This window comes from Benincasa hispida, chromosome 2, assembly GCF_027475165.1.
Source record: "Benincasa hispida cultivar pf3 chromosome 2, pf3_genome.v1.1, whole genome shotgun sequence".
Lineage (NCBI taxonomy): Eukaryota > Viridiplantae > Streptophyta > Magnoliopsida > Cucurbitales > Cucurbitaceae > Benincasa > Benincasa hispida.
Genome location: NC_143479.1, coordinates 15,022,169 through 15,042,801, shown reverse-complemented (window position 1 = coordinate 15,042,801; position 20,633 = coordinate 15,022,169). Strand labels below are relative to the sequence as shown.

Sequence of the window (20,633 nt, the reverse complement as noted above, 5' to 3'; positions counted from 1 at the left end):
GCACTATCTTATGTCTGTATGTAGATGATTTTTTAATCTTTGGGTCGAACTTGCACATCATAAAAGATGTGAAATCTACATTGAGTGCAAACTTCGACATGAAAGACTTAGGAGAAGCAAGTGTAATCTTAGGTATAAAAGTGACAAGGTCTGAAAAGGGAATTTCTTTAAATCAATCTCACTATGTAGAAAATATCCTAAAGAAGTATAATTACTTTGAATGTAAACCAACATGTATTCCTTATGACCCTAGTGTTAAGTTGTTCAAGAACACTGGTGACTGTGTTAATCAATCTGAGTATGTGAGCATCATAGTGAAGAAACTCTTATTCAAGAGAACCAGTGAGCAGAAGCAAGATCTTTTCAAGCCTATTGTGAAAGAATAAATGCATTCACAAACATACAAGAACAGTTATGCATCTTACAAAAAGTTACAACATGCTTTCTTAACTAAAAAAAAAAGGAACTGAGAGACATACCTTTGAAGAATTGTTCTTAAGATACCGATGCAAGTTATTCCCCTCTGAATCAAATAGATTCATATTTGAAAGAGGTTGACAATGCGTTCTTTAAAAATTGACTATTTATCCCTCTGTTATAGGTGTTCCAGAAATATCTACGATCGAATAAATAGCTCGACGAACAAATAGATCAGATCGAATTGTAAAATGAAATGATTTGTACAAGTTGTACCTTTCGTCACCACTTTGTGGAAAATCACTAGGTATGAATATGTTAGATACATGTGACTCGATTGGGGAAATAGTATCTCTCTCCAAAAAAGCATGTTTTTTTACCGCCGTACAAAGAAAATATTTTGTTGTGAATGAACAAGATATTGAGGAATTGTCCATACATAAAATCATAATTATTGATACGGGCCTTTTCCACATAATCCACATCAAAAGGTAATCTTTTATTATAATAGAAGCAGAAGTGATGTGAATTAATAAAGAATTGAAGACAAGTTACTTTATAAAAAGATGATATTTTTTAAATAAATAAAGCCGTATGAAGGCTTTGGAATGATAATTAGTATCTTTATTACATTAGCGAAAACTTATTTGTTCTTTTTCATTTCTATAGCAACAAGATGGACTTCACCCCAACTAAGAATAGATCAACTATTAAATCTCGGATGAAAATTTCTTTTACCTATATCTCTTGGTAATATATTATTAACAATTTTTTTTCAACTCTTTTCACTGTAAAGTAATACCATATTCTATATTCACGACTTGCTCAAACAAGAGAAAGAAACAAACACAAAATTCTTTAGAGATATTACAATATGTTTCCTATGGTAACTGGGTTCATGAATTATGGTCAACAAATAGTACGAGTTGCAAGGTACATTGGTCAGGGTTTTATGATTACTTTATCCCATGCCAACCGTTTTCCTGTAACTATTCAATATCCTTACGAAAAACTAATCGCATCAGAGCGTTTCCGCGGTCAAATCCATTTTGAATTTGATAAATGCATTGCTTGTGAAGTATGTGATCGTGTATGTCCTATAGATCTCCCCGTTGTTGATTGAAAATTGGAAACAGATATTCGAAAAAACGATTGCTTAATTACAGTATTTATTACGGGATCTATATATTTTGTGGTAACTGCGTTGAATATTTTCCATCAAATTATTTATCAATGACTGAAGAATATGAACTTTCTACTTATGATTGTCACAAATTGAATTAGAATCAAATTTCTTTGGGTCGTTTACTAATGTCAGTAGTTGATGATTATACAATTAGAACAATTTGAATTCATCTCAAATTTAAGTCTAAAATAAGTAAATCCGTTGATTAAAGAGTAATTGGAAATTACTAAGGTTCCGTTTTGATCTAAAAAAATGAGGTTTTTTTTTCGTTTTGTTTATTTGGTCACTACCTACAGATCAAAACGATTGATTCATTAGAATTGCTGCTTAATTTAGATTGAAACTATATATTTCAAAATATATAGTTTCAATCTACTTTACTCTTTCAGACCAAGACTAGGATTAATACAATAATTGTACCTACATTATTTCACACCCCTTAAGATTTAATTAGGAATTGATTATACATTTTTTTCCTAGTCATATCAATAAGGTCATGAAAAACATTTAGATTTATTTATCTCTTTCTTTACTACATATAATGGATTTGCCTGGATCGATACATGATTTTCTTGTAGTCTTGTTGGGATTAGGTCTTATATTAGGAAGTATAGGAGTACTATTATTTAACAATTCCATTTATTCTGCTTTTTCGTTGGGACAGGTTCTTGTTTCTATATCCTTATTCTATATTCTAGCAAATGCCTAGTTTGTAACTGCTCACAACTCTTTATTTATGTGGGAGCTATAAATGTTTTGATCATGCTGACTGAAACTCCCTCTCGGATGATTCAGAGGCTACAAGTGGCTATATCTTTAATATAGCAGGCAGAGCTATATCTTGGAAATCTAAAAACATACTATTTTAGCCCAATCTACGATGAAGTCATAAATGATAGCACTAGCGACAGGTAGTGAAGAAGCAGGCTGGCTTAGAAGTCTACTATCAGAGATTCCCCTATGGGAAAAGTCGATCCCAGCCGTATTGGTCCATTTCGATAGTATTGTAGCAATTGAAAAAGTTCATAACCGTTATTATAATGAAAAGAGATGACAAATACGTCGTCAGCACAGTACATTAGAGAGTTCCTCACTACTGGTGTGGTTAGAGTGGATCATATACGAACTGATGAAAACTTGACAAATCCTTTGACGAAAGTACTGGCCAGAGAGAAAGTTTTCAAAACCTCAGAAATGATGTGACTCATGCCTATAGAGAAATGAATCACTGTGAGAAAAACTCAACCTGTAGTCTGAAGATCCTTAAAAACAAGTTCAACGGGTAATAATTGATCATGAGTGATGTGTAGTGAATCATGCTAAAAAGAACGCAGAGTCCCTTCCTATGACCTAGAATCTGAGCATGATATCTTGAAGCGTAAGAAAGGTTGAACTTAGTTCTTAATGAGATCTATACTTGATGTCAAGTGGGGCACCTAGCTATAGGAGTACTCTTAATAGACTCACCTATGTGAATGTAGAAGTGGAGGCCGCTTCCTATGGAGTTTTTAGGCAAATTCTTTAGAGCGTTCACTAAATCGGGATACATGTGCTAGACCTTAAAGCACGGGCTTTTTGAACTACACCCTAATGATACTGTATGTGAGATGTTGTTAGAGATAGAGTTCAAAACCAAGGGTTACTCTAGTTTATTCTGAATCATCTACACTATGTAAAGGTTCAAGTCGTAAGACACCTTTGCTTATGCATAGTGTTGTATGGACTGATATCGCTTGATGAAAAAAATTCTTTTCTTATGTTTAGATTTTCAAGTGGGGGATTTTTGGGTGAAAATTCAAGTTCTAAAAGAAAAGAAAAAAAAAACTTTGGTTGAGAATCCCACATTAATATATTTTGAGAGAGGTCTCCTTCTTATACTACAATCTTAGGCTATGGGTTTGGGTCCCAAGGGGTACCCATATTTTAGAGGGAGTGAGGAGATAGACCAATGTGAGTACGGTAGACATCCCACACGTGCTCCATCCGGGCGAGGTGTGTGATTATTTTTAATAAAAATTTATTATTATTTAATTAATTATATTATTTTTTAATTTTATTAATTAATTTTAGTTTACTTTGAAATCGAACCAACACTAATGCTAGGTCAGTGACTCGTTAAAAGTTATTATAAGAGGATTATCAGGCACGACACTACAAAAGGAGAAAAATAAAATAGAGTAAATTATGAGGTCACTTGACACTAGTTAATCTCATGGAAATTATGTTAGAAACGAACAAATATATACCTCAGTTTAGCAATGTTAAAGGTTGATGAAACTATGTAGAGTTATGAAAATTTAGGAATGAAGGTATTTAAATGTTTAAGCCAAAGAATAAAATTGTCGAGACAAGAATTGATCAAGGACTAGTGTTATGTTTTATGTTGGATAGTGCAATCGGTGATAGTATAAATATACAGGCCAATGCTCAAGTATAAGGTTAAAAGTTGTTTTATGAATAAGGAGGAAAAGAAGAAGAGTCTATAGATTTATTAAAGGTTTTGAGATATTAAAAACCCAACATTTCGAGAAGAATTTTAGAAAGGATTCATAAGTCATAATCATTTGGGTAATACTACGACTTGATGAACTAGGTAAAGTATGTGTAATGATATAACTAATTCTTTTGGAATATCCAGCTAGGTAGATGTCATTAAAGGAAGCTAAAATAGTTGGACATGACCTTAGACTTAAAGGGGTTAAAGCAAGGTGTTATTTGTTTAGGTTGAAGGATTATTTTAGTATACCTAGACTAAACCCAGAGCCTTATTGTGTTAAGGAGATCCAAGTTAGACAGATTTGAAGAAAAAAAGTCTTTTGAAGTTTAAACGTATGTAAATTGGCAAAGAGGAATTCTACAAGATAGAAATTCTTAGTGAGAGAGATAAGATTTATGGAGGAGTTAAGTAAAATATAATTTAATAAAGAGATTATGTTCCACATGGAAAGTAGAAAAAAAAAAAAGAAGAAAAAAGAGAGGTGTCTTGAATTTAATGGTTTTATCAGAGATAAGTGTGAATGAGAGAAAAGTATCCAAGAAAGTTTACTCTATTGGAAAGAGAAAGAAATTTAATGTGTTTGAAACTCCTAGTTAAGTATGGTTTGAAGGCTTGATAAGAGGGGTTATGTGAAACCCGGATTTCTATTTTCCCTACTTAAGCAAGTGATTAAGGGATTAACTAGGAGAAAGTTAAATCTTATGTTGAAGAGAAGGAAATCTCTAAGTGTTGAATAGGTTTTCCCAGAGTAGCTTTGAGTTAAGCTTAAATGGATGAAAATTGACTAAGTGTTGGACTAGGCATTGCTATGCATTGACCATAAGATCATGGAAAGATTACTTGGGCAAAGGGAGAATTAGAAGTAGAAGTGACGCATGCCTTGGAGGTTAGACCAACACATTAGACTCGCGTCGAGCAGGCTTGGCCAGATGTCCAGCGATGCGTCGAAGTGCCTTGCCTATGCGTCGAGTGACCAAACGAGCCCTGCGAGCAGACCCAGTTGCCGTGCCAGGCTTGCGAGCGATGGCCAGCGCCTATGCAACATGCCCATGCGGCCGAGCAAGATTGCAAGTGATGGCCAGTGCCTATGCAGCATGCCCATGCGGCCGAGCAAGATTGCAAGTGATGGCCAGCGCCTATGCAGCACACCCATGCGGCCGAGCAAGCTTGCGAGCGATGACCAGTGCCTATACAGCACGCCCATGCATCGAGCGGCTAGCGCCTATGCTAAGCACCATGCACCCATACCGAGCAAGCCTTGCGGTGATACCTAGTGAGCCATGCGTCAAGGATGAGTGGCCACCCTATGTGTTGGTGATGGCTGGCTCTTACGATGGCTAAATTGGATTGCGATGGTAGTGAGTTAGTTTGCTATGCGTTGATTATAGGCTATATGTTGATGACACTATGCATTGAGCATCCAAGGGTTGTGGATGCATATGAAAGATGAGCTCACCTAAAGGACGTCATCAAACATGTGTCTTCTTGGGAGGAAACCTTAGGCCTTAAGCATTTGAGGTGGTTGTATAAGAGCACATGCAAAATGAAGCCCATGCGTTGGCTAGGTAGGAGAAGGACACTTAGATTGCATTGATATCTTAGGCTAGTTGTATGCATTAAGAATCACCCTTATGAACGCATATTGAAGGGAATGAACGCATAAGAAGGCTGAGCTCATAAGGAAGACGTCATTCTAACATGTGGCTCGTTGAGAAGAAACCTTCAGACTTAAGGAATTTAGGTGGAGGCTTGAGGAGACATGCAAATTTGGTATCATGCATTGGCATTGTGGAAGAAATACATCCAGCACTTGCATGGATCAAGCCTTGTGTTGGTAGACACCTCAAGCAAGAGGTGGAAGGGGCTGTAGGTTGGCAAACTTTAAGAATAACACATGGAGGAGGAGGTGTCGAATTTGGAGAGCCTTTGAATGCCTATAAATAAGGCTAAGGACTTCAGATGAGAACTCAATTCTCTTCAAAGGACATAAAGAATATTGTATTGGGAGGAGGCTATGCATTGTTGGTGAGACCATGCGTTGGTCAAAAGATTCTAGGAGGGGAGATGCTGTCGGACAGAAAGATCAGAAAGTAGCATCAACTTGGGACGATGAGTTCTCCCAAAATACTCATGCGTTTGGAGTGATTCTAAATCCATATGAAACCTAAAGGAGTCTAGTTTTCATGATGTGCTGCCAGAGAAGAAGCTCTAAGGAATCGAGCTGGAGAATGAGGAAAAGATAGAGAGGTCAATCTGTCGGGTAAGCTGGGCCAGTCTTGATGTTTTGATGTTTTCGGCCAAACCACGAAGTGTTATGAGCTAAGATTTTGAGGTAAGCTTTTTGAGACATTTTAAAGCATATTTGTAGAAGGAAGAAACTCGAGATAAAGCCTAGAACTATGATTAGTTTGAGCTTTAATTTGAATTTAGAATTTAGGGTTCAAAAGAGGAACCCGAGAAGACCAAGGAACTTCTAGAAAGAAAAGTTCCTAAACGACCAAGGTGAGTGGTACTTTCCTTTAAGTCTTAAAGCATATCTTTTAGAGTAACTGTATATTCTTAGGTTGTGAATGATTATCTAGTATGAGAATGAGATTATGTGATCGGGATGGTCAGGGGGTCAATAGACCTAGTGCCTGAGCCCGTAAGAAAAACCTCACGTGATGGTCAGAGGGTCGATAGACCTAGTGCCTGAGCTCGTAAGCGAATCCTCACAGGATGGTCAGGGGACCGAGGGGTCTAGTTCCTGAGCCTGTAGGAGGATCCTCGTATGGGATGGTCAAAGGGCCGATGGGCCTAGCTTCTAAGCCCATGAGCGGGGAGCTATGTGCACATAGGAGACAGAGGCAACGTAAAAAGTAAGCATTGTAGCTAGTAACAGTGATCTATCTACCGTGTGTGTAGGTAGACAACATACTCATTCTAGTTAGTTATCGGTATGGCTATTTATTGTGTGCGTAGATAGAGTTGATAACAGACTCAATTGAGGCTGAGGTTTGAATGTAACCTCGTATTCGTGATATGCTTGTTATTTATGAGTTGAAATAGACTCTAGAAGTTGCTTACCACTCATTGAGCTTTGTAAAAGCTCATTCCGTTATTTCATGTTTTTCTTCCTAGGTAGCAAAAGGTGAGGAGTTCCAGGGTGCTGCTAAGGTCAAGGTCTGCCACAAACCACAGTTACACTTCTGGAGAGTTTTACAGTTATTGTTGTAGAATATGTTGTTAAGTCTGGGAGTTGTATAAACGTTACAGTGTTGTAATAAATTGGGTCTATTTAATCTGTTGTAGTTTGCCTCCTTGACTTAATCAGTTGGATGTTGAATTTATTTATTGGTATCAGAGTTATTCTGCAAGAGTTATAAGGCAGTAAGTGTCAACCACAGGGTTGATAACTACTGCAGTCATGCCCTCTCCAAGGCTAAGAGGGTGGTCTGGGGCGAGGTGTGACAGGTTACAAGGTATTTGTTTTGATGTAAAATAAGAATACTTCATTATCATGTGGAACTTTAAGACAATATGTGTTAGATGGAAAGATAGCTTATATAGGTGATTGGTATGGAACTTTGTTTTAACACAAGAATCTGTTACCGAAATAGAAGGTTGAGAAGGGATAAGTTAAAATGGAGTTACTAGTAATAGTAGATGTTCGAGAACTATTGATATAGTATGTTGAGGCTTCATTAGTTAAGACGTAAAACATTGAGGGCATTAGTAAGATTTAAGGGATTTTGACTTTGTATGCAAGTGTTGGAAACATGAACTAGCAAGACCATCAATTTGATTGAGAAAAGAAAATAATCCAACTCGAGGTAGACAATAATGGTATATGCACAAAAGTAAGTTGGATCTTGCAATATAACCATTGGTATAAGGGATAGACTTGACAATAAAGTTGAGTTGATAGTAAGAAGTTATTAAAAGTGGGTTTGGAGCATTACAAGATAGTATGTATTCTCTTCATGGGCAATGAGTTAACTAGCTTTAGGGAATATGAGTAATCCAAGCTAGAACTTATGAATCAAGAAGGTTTTATCGTTAAAAAAAAAAAGACTTCAAAGATCAATTATAGTTATTACGAGGTTATGAAAATGTGTTATCAATTGACTTATACTTTGGCATCCAGGGACTTCAAATGCTCATTTTTGGGGGGAATTCTGGACTCGTTTGCAGTAGGGTCTAAGTAATGATATGTGATTGCTTCAAGCCTAAAGAATAATATGAGGATGGCTCAAGCAAGTTTTATAGCTCATGACAGCATAAAGCCTCATGATGAGTTTCTCATGAATGTGAGACTTAATTAGACAGAGTTATTCTCAGACATGTAGACCCTAGAAAAGACATCACAGTTGGCGCTTCTAGAGCAGAAGCAGTATTCAGTTGAGCAGATTTGTTTTGGTACGTACTTCAGATGACGCATTATATAGCATGATCAGTTTCTCCACTACACATGAAGTTTTTCCTGTGACAGAATGGTAAGCTCAGATATATGTTTTTAGTGGATAAGACTTTCTTAAGCTCACGACAGTTTTCATAGTTCTCAGCTTGAACGTGCTCAAGTATTGTTGGTTTTTGGCATCTTAAGTTTCATAGTTATATATGGAAAGGGATTGACACACCTCTTTTTATACTAGTTTCAGTTATCTCAAACGATGACCCACGTTTTACATCCATTTTTTTTTTTTTTGGAAGAATCTTCCAGAAGGTGTTGGTACTCAGCCAGAATTTATTACAGCTTTCCACCCACAGATTGATGGTCAAATAAATTGTTTGAACAAAAAAAAATGGAGAATATGTTATGTGCTTATGGGTGGAGTTTTCGAGGAGTTGGGACTCTCATTTGCATCTCATGAAGTTTGCTTATATTAATAGTCACCATACTAGTATTAGCATGTCGCCATTGGAGGCCTTATATGAGCAGAGTTGCAGGTCTCCTGCTTATTGAGATGAAGTAGGAGAGAGAAGGTTGTTAGGACCTGAGCTAGTGCAGGCCACAAATGAGGCAATACAGAAGATTAGGGCTCGTATGCAAACAGCTTAGAGCAGACAGAAAAACTATGCCGATGTGAGACGTAAGGACCTGGAATTTGAGACTGGTGATAAAGTGTTCTTAAAGGTGACACCTATGAAAGGTATTCTGAGGTTTGGCAGGAAAGGGAAGCTGAGTCCGAGGTTCATTAGGCCTTTCGAGGTCTTGGAGTAAATTGGCCCCGTAGTTTACCGATTAGCATTGCCTCCATCACTTTCTTCAATTCATAATGTCTTCCATGTTTCGATGCTGAGAAAGTATGTAATAGATCTGTCTCATGTAGTTGACTTTGAGCCATTGTGGTTAATGGCAACTTGAGTTATGAAGAGAGGCCTATGCAGATTCTCACCAGAGAGGTGAAGATGTTACGCAATAGGGAAATAGCAGTTGTAAAGATTTCATGGCAGAATCACCAGTTCGAGGAGGCTACTTGAGAATGAGAGGATGAGATGAGGACCTAGTACCTAGAGCGTTTTCAAGAATGAATTTTCGAGAACGAAAGTTCTTTGAGGAGGGAAGAATGTAACACCCTGCAATTTTTTTTAGTAATAATGTAATTTCAATAACTTTATTATTTGGAATTTCAGTAATTGTTATTAGTTGGAAGGCATTTTTGGAATTTTGGACTTCAAGTGTAAGTGCGGAAATTTAATTGTTGGCATGAAATTATTCAATTTGAAAATTAATGGCAGGAATTAACTTTCTTTTGAAACGGAAAGAAATTTAATAGTATAAAACGGAAAGGAATTAAATGTATTATATTTATTTCCTTTTTTGTTTTATTATAATTATTATTGTTGTTTTTTTTTAAAAAAAAAAAGTCAAACCTCACCCCCTTTTTCTTCCTCACGTTCGTGAGCCCGTCCGACGTCGCCCAAAGCCGCCACGTCAGTTTCTTCTTCATGACCTCTGTCCACCACTGCTCAAGTGTCGTTCTCTTTTTCCGTCACTGAATCTATCGATTTGAGTAAGTTTTCTGCCGTTTGGGATTTTTTTCGGTTGATTCTTGAATACTCATATACTTTTGGCATCAATTGGTTGATACCCATTGTATTTCAACTTTGGATTCAAGTTTGTGAAGGTATTGAGGTGTTGTTCAGTGAAGTTGAAGTTTGTTTTAGCGATTTTTGGTAAGTTCTATGCTTTGATTACCCTCTTGCGGATTAATTTTGGTTGTTGAGAAATTTTGGTAAAGTCATTTGGGAGTGATTTTTTGACGAAGCTACATATGGATAATTTATTTGAGACATTGGTAGTAAAGTATGTATTTGATTCAAGCTTTAATCATGTAAGCCTAATTTCAAATTATGATTAGGGGGTTGATTCAAGAATTTCATTCAAGATGAAGAAGAGTTTGGCTTGCTAATTATTTGGGCCTAAAATTGGAGGTTTGGAAGTTGAATTCGAATTGGACCACACCTTAGGTAAGGTTATCTGGAAATATTTTGTAATATTTGGGTGTTTGGAATTTGGCCTTAACTATTAATTTTAAGGCTTGGTTTATGTTTAGGCTTGATTAAGGATTCAAGAATTTCACAAAGATTCAATTGCTTTTTTGTTCGACCTAATATCAAGGTAAGTAATCTTACTTCTGGAACTGCCCACGGGCCAGGCATTAGATGTATGCTAGCATGTTAAATGAAGGTTATGGCATAATGACAACATGAAAGATTGATAGTATAACATGATTAAAGTATGTTCTGTTACGAGATCCGAATTATTTATTTATGCACATAGATACTTGAATGCTAGTATGAAATGGTATGTGCTCCCATGGTTGTATTTGATCTGATGATGTTGAGGTATACATGTATATTGTAGAACCATGATGTTGAGGTATATGTGTATGTTGTAGAGCCATGATGTTAAGGTTTATATGTATGTCATAGATTCGTATAGTGATGATTATGATATTGAGACTGTGCAAATGTCCTTACTGATTAGTTAGATGCCCATTAGATTTTGTGGTTCCTTGGGGATTCACCAGTTTGTGTTTCCTTCAGGATTCACCAGTTTGTGTCTCCTTCGGGATTCACCAGAGGTAGTGGGCATACTTAACTACAGTAGGATAGGACTCAGTCTTCTTCTTATTTCATGTGTATATGTGTCCCATGAGGACTAGAGTAGTCTATATGTTTCACCAAAGGTGGGTATCTAAAGGACATAGATGCCCAGCTTGACCCCAGTAGTGTGGTTACTTACTGAGTATTTTATTCTCATTCGTTCTCATGTTGTTGTTTTAGGTAAGGATAGAGATGCACCGGTGATGGACAAGTGGAATTTGTGATCAAGCTACTGGGACTAGTTTTTACGCTTCCGCATCATGAAATTTAGGGTTCTTTTTATGTTTCTTTTAAATTTTAGTTTTGATGTTTAAAACTTACTTTTAAGAATCGTTTTTCAAACTTATTTATTATCCTTTATGATTTATGGGTACCCTACTATTGTTTTAGTATTTGAATTTAATAAAAGTCTTTTGAACTTACCTTATTTAATTAGCATTTATTTCTCCATAACCGAGTGTCGTTTTGAGTTCCATGCATGCATGTATTTAGTAATGGCCTAACTTAAGTCCTAGGAGGTCGAGTCAATACAGCTTTTGTCAATTATGAATGTCGAAGAGTAGCCGGTTCCAACATGGTCTAAGAATTTTAAAAACATATCAATGGGTCTAAGCGTAGAATATCTAACATGTTGTTGCATTAAAAATATAATAAATTCATGATAGATATCAATTTATTCCGCTACACTTTAGAGTTTGTATCAATTCAAAATTTTAAGTTACTAATCATTGATTTTAATCCTAAACTTTCACGAGTGAATTAATTTAGACCCTCCTTTAGTAACTTATAATTATATTTTACTTGATTATATTTAAGATAAAATAATCATGTAATTCTTTTAAATAAGTTGAGAAATAGTTTAAGACGTACATATGAAAAACACTCAAATTTAATGAAAACTTGCTATTAGCTACTTGATATTCTCATTTCTCTCTAATTTACATTAATCCTTGCATTAAACAAAATTATAAATATGTAAAAACTACACATTAAGTGGTCGTTTCGCGCGTTGAGTTCAGTGGAGCACCAAAGAGAAGCATTGAGCTTTGCCGCCTCAAAACGAGCAAACCAAGGAGTTTCCTTATCGTTGAACGCTCTTTGGTTCCTTTCAAACCAAATCTCAGCCAATACTGCTTTTGTTCCATTAATCCATAGTAAATTTGAGCTTTTCTTGAGAGCTGGCCCAGAAATTAGTTGCTGTACATTGCTTTTGAAGGAGCTGTCGAAGACCCAAGAAGTGGTGAAGCAGTTGAAAAGTGCTCTCCAGCAATTAGTGGCAAAAATACAATCGAAGAAATGGTGTTGAAGGTCTTCCTTGGCTGATTTGCAAAGGGCATACCAATTGAGAGAGATATGAAGTGAAGGCAACTTCCGTTGTAGCACAGAGGAGCAATTAAGAGCTCTGAAAAGTATTATCAATATTGTTATATTAACTCACCTAGGGCTGTTGGACTTCCAAAGAGCTTTTTGAAGGCTAGCTGAGAGTGGAAAGGCCAAGGAAAGGTGGTTTACCAGTGATTTAACTGAGAAGGAGTCATTAGCTTCTAGGGACCAAATGTGAGTATCTTGTCTAATGTTGACTTCTTTCTTAACCACCAAAGTTAATAAATTTTGGAACTCTAGAATCTCTTCTTCCTTTAAGAATCTTTTGAAGTTGATGGACTATGAAGAAGTGTGAAAATCCTAATGGTTTGAGATTGAATCGTTGGTGTTGGTGGTTAAACCAAACAAGGTAGGGAATCTGTCTTTTAGAGGAGAATACTCTAGCCAAGGGTCTTGCCAAAATGCAATCCTGTTTTCATTCCCCAATTCATATGTCTACAAAGTTCATATGTCTGTATTTTGGGTATTTGAGGTGCTGAGTTCATATGTCAAGGGTATCTAATACATTTTTTTTTATTACATAAATAATCTAACTTTTAAGATGATCATTTTTGTTTGGAAACTTTTTTATTCTATAATTATATATATATATATTTGTAAACTATATATTGCACTTTATTTTATTGTTTTTTAAGCACACATGTATTGTTGGAGTTTTAGGAAATTAGGTCTAAGGTCTATATTTAGATCATGCATTTCAATTTTCTTTTAGTTTAAGAAATCATTTTACAAATTTGTGCATGTGACATTCCTAGTTAAGTCATTTTTATTTTGACACTTTTGATAAAAAAAAATTAAATAAAAACTCGTCTAACAATTTTTTCTCAAGAGTGTTTTTACATACAAGTTTGTTTGATTGCTTTCATGATAAAAGTGATTTTATTAATGCTAGAAAGAACGACTATAAGAAACTGTGAGCTAATAAAAAAAACTTAGAAAGTCAATGTTTTAACAGAATTTATATACTTTTATGTCAACAAATGTATTTTTATTGACACTATTGTGCATCAACTTATATATAAACATTCATTTATGTTTTATATGTATTTTTAAATTAATAGCTATTTTTAAGCTTTAAATTAAGGTTTTATTGACAGTTTTATGTCACTGAGCGTCAACCAAATAAAAATTTGTGTCAACAAAGCCTAAATTTGTAGTCTATCATAATTTAAAAAATAAAAATTTATGTGTCAACAAAGCCTAAATTTGTAGTCTATCATAATTTAAAATAATGGTCATCGAAGTTGGTGGAACAGCCATTGGAGGTCGTCGGAGTTGACCATCAATAGAGGTGGTTGGATGTTGCTGAAAGTTGGCCGTCGGAAGTGATTGTTGAAGTTGGTTATCGAAGTTGAGCAATGAGGTATCAATGATGATGAGGACTGAGTGCACTATTGTTGGACACGATATAAAATGTTAGTGGCATAAGAAGTTGACCTCCTAAACAATTAATTGAATTCATATCTCAACTCATCTCATCTCTTCACCCCAAACACTACCCTTAACGGTTTTAAAATAAAATTTTAGTGGAATAGATTGATTTGCTTACAAACGTTTATATTTAAATCAATACAATTAGTATTTCAAAATTTAAGTTAATAAGTCACCCACTTTTAAGAATATAAATTGACATTTTCCTTAGTGATCAGTTTGTTAAAGTCAATAAAGGTAAGGATCAAAATAATTATTTTTATAAAGTTGAAGGACTAAGATAATATTTTAAAAAATAGAACAAAATTAAATCCTTAGACACCAAAAGGAACCTTTTGAAAGTTTGAGAACCAAAATAGAACTAACTTAATTTTATAATGAAAATAAGATTTGAACATTATCAACCAATGAGCTAAAATTAAATCATATCAATTAATTTTATAATGAAAATAAGATTTAAACATTATCAACCGATAAGCTAAAATTAAATCATATCAAGTGCGTCTTTAATTTTTGTCCATATTTAATACCCTAAATTGAGGAAAAAAATCACTGACGATCTCGTAACTGTTAGATAAATTTTTATATCCCCATAACTAAAGATATAAATTTGAGATACTTTTTATAGTTTCCCTCTCATTTATCAAATTGTACAAAATTGATAGTTACATTGTGACAACCTCATCTATTTACATCTCATCTCAATGGAGTCGGTTTAGTACTAAATATAATTTATCTCTTTTTGATACAATATGATCAATGACATCTTCTACCATCAGTTTCTTTCCTTTTTGGTCTTCATCATTACGATACTAGTAATACTCCAAAATAGAAAACTATCACATTTCTTTCTATAAAACTTAACTCAACGGTTCGAATCTTCCACCTCTGCTTGAACTTTAAAATAAAATAAAATAAAAACTTTAATCATATCCAAAGTCAAGTGTTCGAAAAGTTAGAATCTTATATACTTAAACTGAAGATTCAAAGAATAGAACATTCCCATGAACAACACCTTCTCTGGCCATTTAGAACACACCCAAGTGTGTATTGTTTCTCTCTTTTTTGTATTGGAGTTAATATCAGTCTCTTAAAACTAAAACCAACTAACCAAGTATAGAAATGACCTGTTGTAGGCTGTAGCTAACCAATGAATTGAGATTACATGAAGGAACCTAAAACTCAAGGATGATAAACTAACATTATTGTCTATCTACTCATTCTTTTTCTTTTGAAGACTTGGTTGTGGGTATCTTTCATAAAACATACACCCTCCCCAAGTCGTGATTTCATTAGTGAATCATCACCTAATGAACCCTTGATTGATTGATACTGCAAATACAACATACAATGTTTATCTGCAAAATTTGACAAGAGTCGATGTACCTCTGTGAATGGATTGAAATTTGATTCAGTCCCGAGCAGTCAATGCCGCTTCTCGCAATGTTCCTTTTCTATCACCTGATAAAGTAGCAGCTTCTTTTTTGGATTCATCGTCCAATCTTTCGTTGAAATGGTCTCTCAGAAATTCCACAGCCATAAAAGTTAGAGCAGAAGCTGGAATATACCATGTGATTCTGGGTATGCTACCCCTAAACATTCCCTTTGCTCCTTCACTCCGCCAGATAGTTCTCACCGCATCCAACCAGCCATTATACCTAAGGTTTTAGATTTTAGAGAAAGTACCGCATATCGCATATAAACGCTATCTTGAATCAAGATCTACCAAGCCAATAACATTGGTTGTAAAGAGTGAAATTTCACTAGAAAAAGCATATTCAAGCGGGTTGATAATCATCCAACACCTTAAAGTCGATCCCTGAACTTGCATTCTTGTTTTTACAACATCCAAGGGAGTAGTCAGATAAGCACTGATACCTAACAATTTTAAAACCATACATTAAACATCAGTCATGCAATCTAAAATTGATCGTTTAAAGGAAAAATTAAAAGCTTCATAACTTTAGTAACATTGAAGGGCTATCAAAGTGCTTACCACCAGCTAATCCCCCCAACACAAGTCCTTCCAAGGAGCTATTGACATCTGAATTAGGCATCCATCTTTGCTTCCCATACTCAGTGAAATCTTTTAGCGCCTCATAAAACATGACCTGTAGTGTGTTAACTGAATCATTTAATTGATAAATGCATCAAAGATCCATAAAGCTTCAAAGATGAATTAGGCATCCATCTTTGCTTCCCATACTCAGTGAAATCTTTTAGCACCTCATAAAACACAACGTGTAGTGTGACACTGAACCATTTAATTGATAAATGCATCAAAGATATGGAGATACTGAATCGATGTCACTTTGGACCAAGAAATATTAGTATCATTAATTTAAAATTGTTTATTCTTCCTTCTGCTGATCCATTCCTCTCAGTGGTGCCCACAAGACAGCATCAATAAAATCATTGAGTACCCATTTTTTAAGTCTTCGGCTTGTGTATAGCATAGATAACCACAACATAATATAATTCAAAGGGACAAGACTCAAAACAAAATATAAAGTTGACTGCAAAAGCAAACATAATTAAATATAAAATATCTAAGGTATTTCTTAATGGAGAAAAGAATTCTCTAGCTAACAAAAATTAGTGCCTCGTTTTAATACATGGTTATTTTAGAAGACATCTAAGTCATCTTCACGAGTTAAGGTAAACTTCTACTGTGTGTGTGTGTGTGCATGAGAGATCTTTTTCTAGATTTATCAATTAGCAACTTATAATTATGCTTAGGATCTAGCATGACAATAAAAAATCTGCAGATACATAACTAAAATCAATACAGAAATAAACGATCCAAGAGCAACTGAAATGAGAAAAGGTCAGCCAACTCAAATACAGAGATTCAGAATTTTATATATACCATTAAACCAGCAAACGGCACATCCCTGGCAAGTGTAGACCAATATCTGGAATGATACAAGGTAGAGGGTCACAATCATGCAGTAATTATGTCTCACTTTTTAAGTATATTTTGCTACCAAGATTATGAAAATCTAATAGATAGAATCAATCGGGTTAAGAGTTCAGACCCTGCATATAATCCTCTTAATCCTTGTTCCTTCAGGATTGAACGACCAGCCTGGAACATTCCTGAATAATAGCCATACATTTGCCCACCATGATTCATAGAGATATTATCCTTCATCGGAAGGGAACTCCAGGATGACCTTGTGCCTTGTACTTGCATTCGTTGCTTCATAACTTCACATGGAACATACACAAATGAACCCAGTGTATCACCTGAAATGGGCAACGAAGGAAGAAAAGAGTGACCAGCTTATTGTAATGTTCACACAGGCTTTGGTTTTCAATAATTAGGATTGGAGGTTCAGGTCAAAAAAAAAAAAAAAAAAAAGATAACTAGATGTGGATGCCTTGGGACACTGCATTTGCAAAACGTAAATGGGAATCCACATTCGCAGATCCAAACATTACATCGTTCGAACATGAAACATAATCTATACAAACCCAAGAAAATGTAATACCTGAACTAAAAATCACTTTCCTTTTTGGGATGGGGATTGGAAGTGCACAATTACGTGAGAAAAATGGGCTACTGAATCCCATTAACTAGTTTATAATGAAACAGGGTTAAACACATCCATAATTATTCCTCTGGTGAATGCATCAGTATTGAACTTTGTCAAGAGGGGTATACTAATGATCATGAGGTGGCATTGCTTACCAACTGCTCCAGCAATGAAATGAGCCCAATGACCGCCAAGGCTAGGATGTGTTTCTTCAATCCATTTCTTACTGGACTCAATAACACCAAAGTATGTAGCTCCAGTGGCAAGTGAACCAGTAATTCCAGGAGCTATGCCCCTATAAAAGCCTAAAGAGCTATTAGATCAGGATAAAAAACAAAATATTACAGCAAAGTCAAGTACGTTTAAAAAATTTAAACTTATCACAATAACACAAGAGAATGTAAAGGGAAACATAAATTTTAGCCACTAGTGAAAAATATATATATATTGAAAAAGGTTACCCCTTAGTCCATCAATTTTCCATACTGATTGGACCATCTGCAACAGGCTCTTTTGATTCTGATATAGATGAGATGAACAATGAAAAATTTTTAGAGTTAGGAATTTTCCAAATAAACAAGGTCTTTGGGGGGGGGGGGGGGAACTGAATCTCTATTGATTAAATGGCACGGCAAACTCTTGATATTATGATTGAATTTACTAATAGTTTCCCATGACAAAAAACATTGTGGTTGGAATAAAATTTAATTCTTCACCAAGCTGATATCCTGAAGATAAAATTAAAGTATTTTCATCAACTGACACAATTTATGAGCTCTCCTATGCGTCATACTTGACTTCCATATAGAATAGCCTGGCTTTGAATCCGAGTCTTTATGGTATCAATAGGGTGCATCATTCCTTCTCCAAATGCTCCAGCGATAGCTCCCCATAAAAACTCCCTCCATGCTGCAGGAAAAGGTAGCATGTTTGTAATAAAGCATCCCTATACATTCAAATTTAATGGCAATTCACTACTTGAGCTACATTACAAGTCTAAGAAGCTGATTTTTCACCAAAATTAAGAAGGTATTTGCAATTCTTTTCTACGGCTTCAAACAATACACAAAACCCGTGAAGCAAAAACAATCAGATTCTTTAATCTCTACAGATTTAGGGTGTGTTTGGATTATATTTTCAAGTGTTTAATTTAAAAAATAAGTCATTTTGGAAGAAATTGGAATGTTTGACAACCATACAAAATAGCTTTTCATATGTATTCTAATCAATTTTTATCAAAAGTATTTAAATAAAAATGAGTTTTTTGAAAAACATTTTTTTTTTTTTGGAGTCAATCCAAACCGGCTCTTACTAACAGCTTCCACAGATAAAAAAATTATGCATAATCCTTCAATTGTGTGAACTGATTAGAGAAAGAATACGAGCCATAATCCTGAGTTCCAATTCATTATGAGGTGCAGTAGTTTTTTCCGTTAAATCCCAATATTTAAAAATCGAAAAAGCGTTTGATTCTCGTTTCCTGCATTTCTTCAACACTAAACTATTGCTGCTACTCTGCTGGTGAAATCAACACAGTAATGTAAACGATTAAACCGCTGGAACGCGTTGAGCAATGACATGGTTCCCAGCAAGAAAAAGTAAAATCCAAAAACGCTCACCGAAGAACTGATTAGAAGTTGCGGTTCTCAAAGCTTGGTCGTTACTGGAAGTTGAGGAATGAACCGCCATTTGAAATCCGGAGGACGAGCTTGAGGTGGTCAGAATTCTCCGTCTCCACTCATACGGAGACGGTCGGCATTTATTCCAGTATCGAGTTTGAACAGGAAAAATTAGGGTTTAATTCAAACTGAAATATATACACTATATCAGTTCAAGGACGCTTAGGTGAATGATGAGGGAAATGCTATTTGTTTTCTTTTTTTAAAAAAAAATAAATAAATAATTGGGATAAAAGAATTCGAATTTCAGATCTCGTGATCACTTTGACGATAAATACTATTTAATTGAAGAGTAAATATTATATTATATTATTAATAGTGGTTTTGAGAGTTACTATATCAATTAAAGGGTCATTTTTCTCGCTTCTCAAATAAATACTATCCAATGTACATAATGTTCATACTATCGACTTCGTGGTTTGAGGTTCGATTCCCCACCCCGCACTTTAATTACAATACCTCTTAAAAAAAAGTATTCTTATTCAAAAAGCTATAAAGGGTCATTTAGTTCAAAGTTTTAAATGTATTGGAATAAAGATATCTAAAAAAATGTATGTGAATCAAAGATAATTCTTTGGCTTAGCATGAAAAATACTAACATAATTTTATGAATAAAAATTATGTTTTTATTTAATTTATGAAATTAAGTATGATAATCTTATATAATTTTAATAGATTCATTAATCAAACGATAAATATCATTCATTATATTTATAAAAATTAATTATAAATATTTGAATATTGTATAACTATAAATTAAAATTAACCAATTAATATATTTAATGAATGTCATCATTTTTATTAAATAATATTAAAAATATTTTAATAAACAATGTACTATATAAAAAGTAAAAAATGAGACAACAATATGATATGTTTGTAAAGAATATTAAAACAAAGTTTTGTAAATATGATATGTTAATAATGATTGAAGCTAATTATAATAAATAATTAACTAAATATAAATAATTAATCATAATTATATATCCATAATGAAGAATAAATTAAAATTAATCTAACATATTATTGTTTGATTATTAAAAAAAAACAAGCAATTAATTATATTATTGAAAAATGATTTTTTACTAACTAAATTTAACTAATCCTAATTTACTAATTAAATATATCTAATAATTGTTAGTTAATTAATTAGTAATCTATGTAAAAAAATAATTGAATTCATTTAATTATTTTTTATTTTAAAAATAAGTTAAGTAAATATTTGGTTTAAATCCTATTTTGGTCTATGAACTTTAAATCTTGTTCTTTTTGATCCCTACACTTTTAAAAACATCTATTATAGTCCCTGAATTTTTATATAGTGCTTACTTTAGCTTCTGTTATTAAGATTCTATTAACTCTTAAACAAAATGATGAGATGATTTGTATTTTTAGATAACTAGGATATC

General features: G+C 34.2%; 1 protein-coding gene across 2 annotated transcripts; it reads right to left on the bottom strand.

Annotated features, from left to right (window-relative positions):
* Positions 1–14,950: 14,950 nt before the first annotated feature.
* LOC120072242 (Mitochondrial substrate carrier family protein) lies at positions 14,951–19,383 on the bottom strand. 2 transcript variants are annotated; one of them, XM_039024658.2, is made up of 9 exons: positions 19,165–19,383; positions 18,339–18,454; positions 18,007–18,064; positions 17,701–17,850; positions 17,045–17,255; positions 16,876–16,921; positions 16,003–16,117; positions 15,812–15,884; positions 14,951–15,664 (listed from the first exon to the last, which is right to left on the bottom strand). In XM_039024658.2, the coding sequence occupies exons 1-9, from the start codon at positions 19,232–19,234 to the stop codon at positions 15,418–15,420; spliced, it is 1,086 nt and encodes a 361-aa protein (XP_038880586.1). In that variant the 5' UTR covers positions 19,235–19,383; the 3' UTR covers positions 14,951–15,417. The 2 variants fall into 2 exon arrangements, with proteins under 2 accessions (XP_038880586.1, XP_038880587.1); XM_039024659.2 differs by having other exon boundaries at positions 18,309–18,454; positions 19,165–19,327.
* Positions 19,384–20,633: the final 1,250 nt, after the last annotated feature.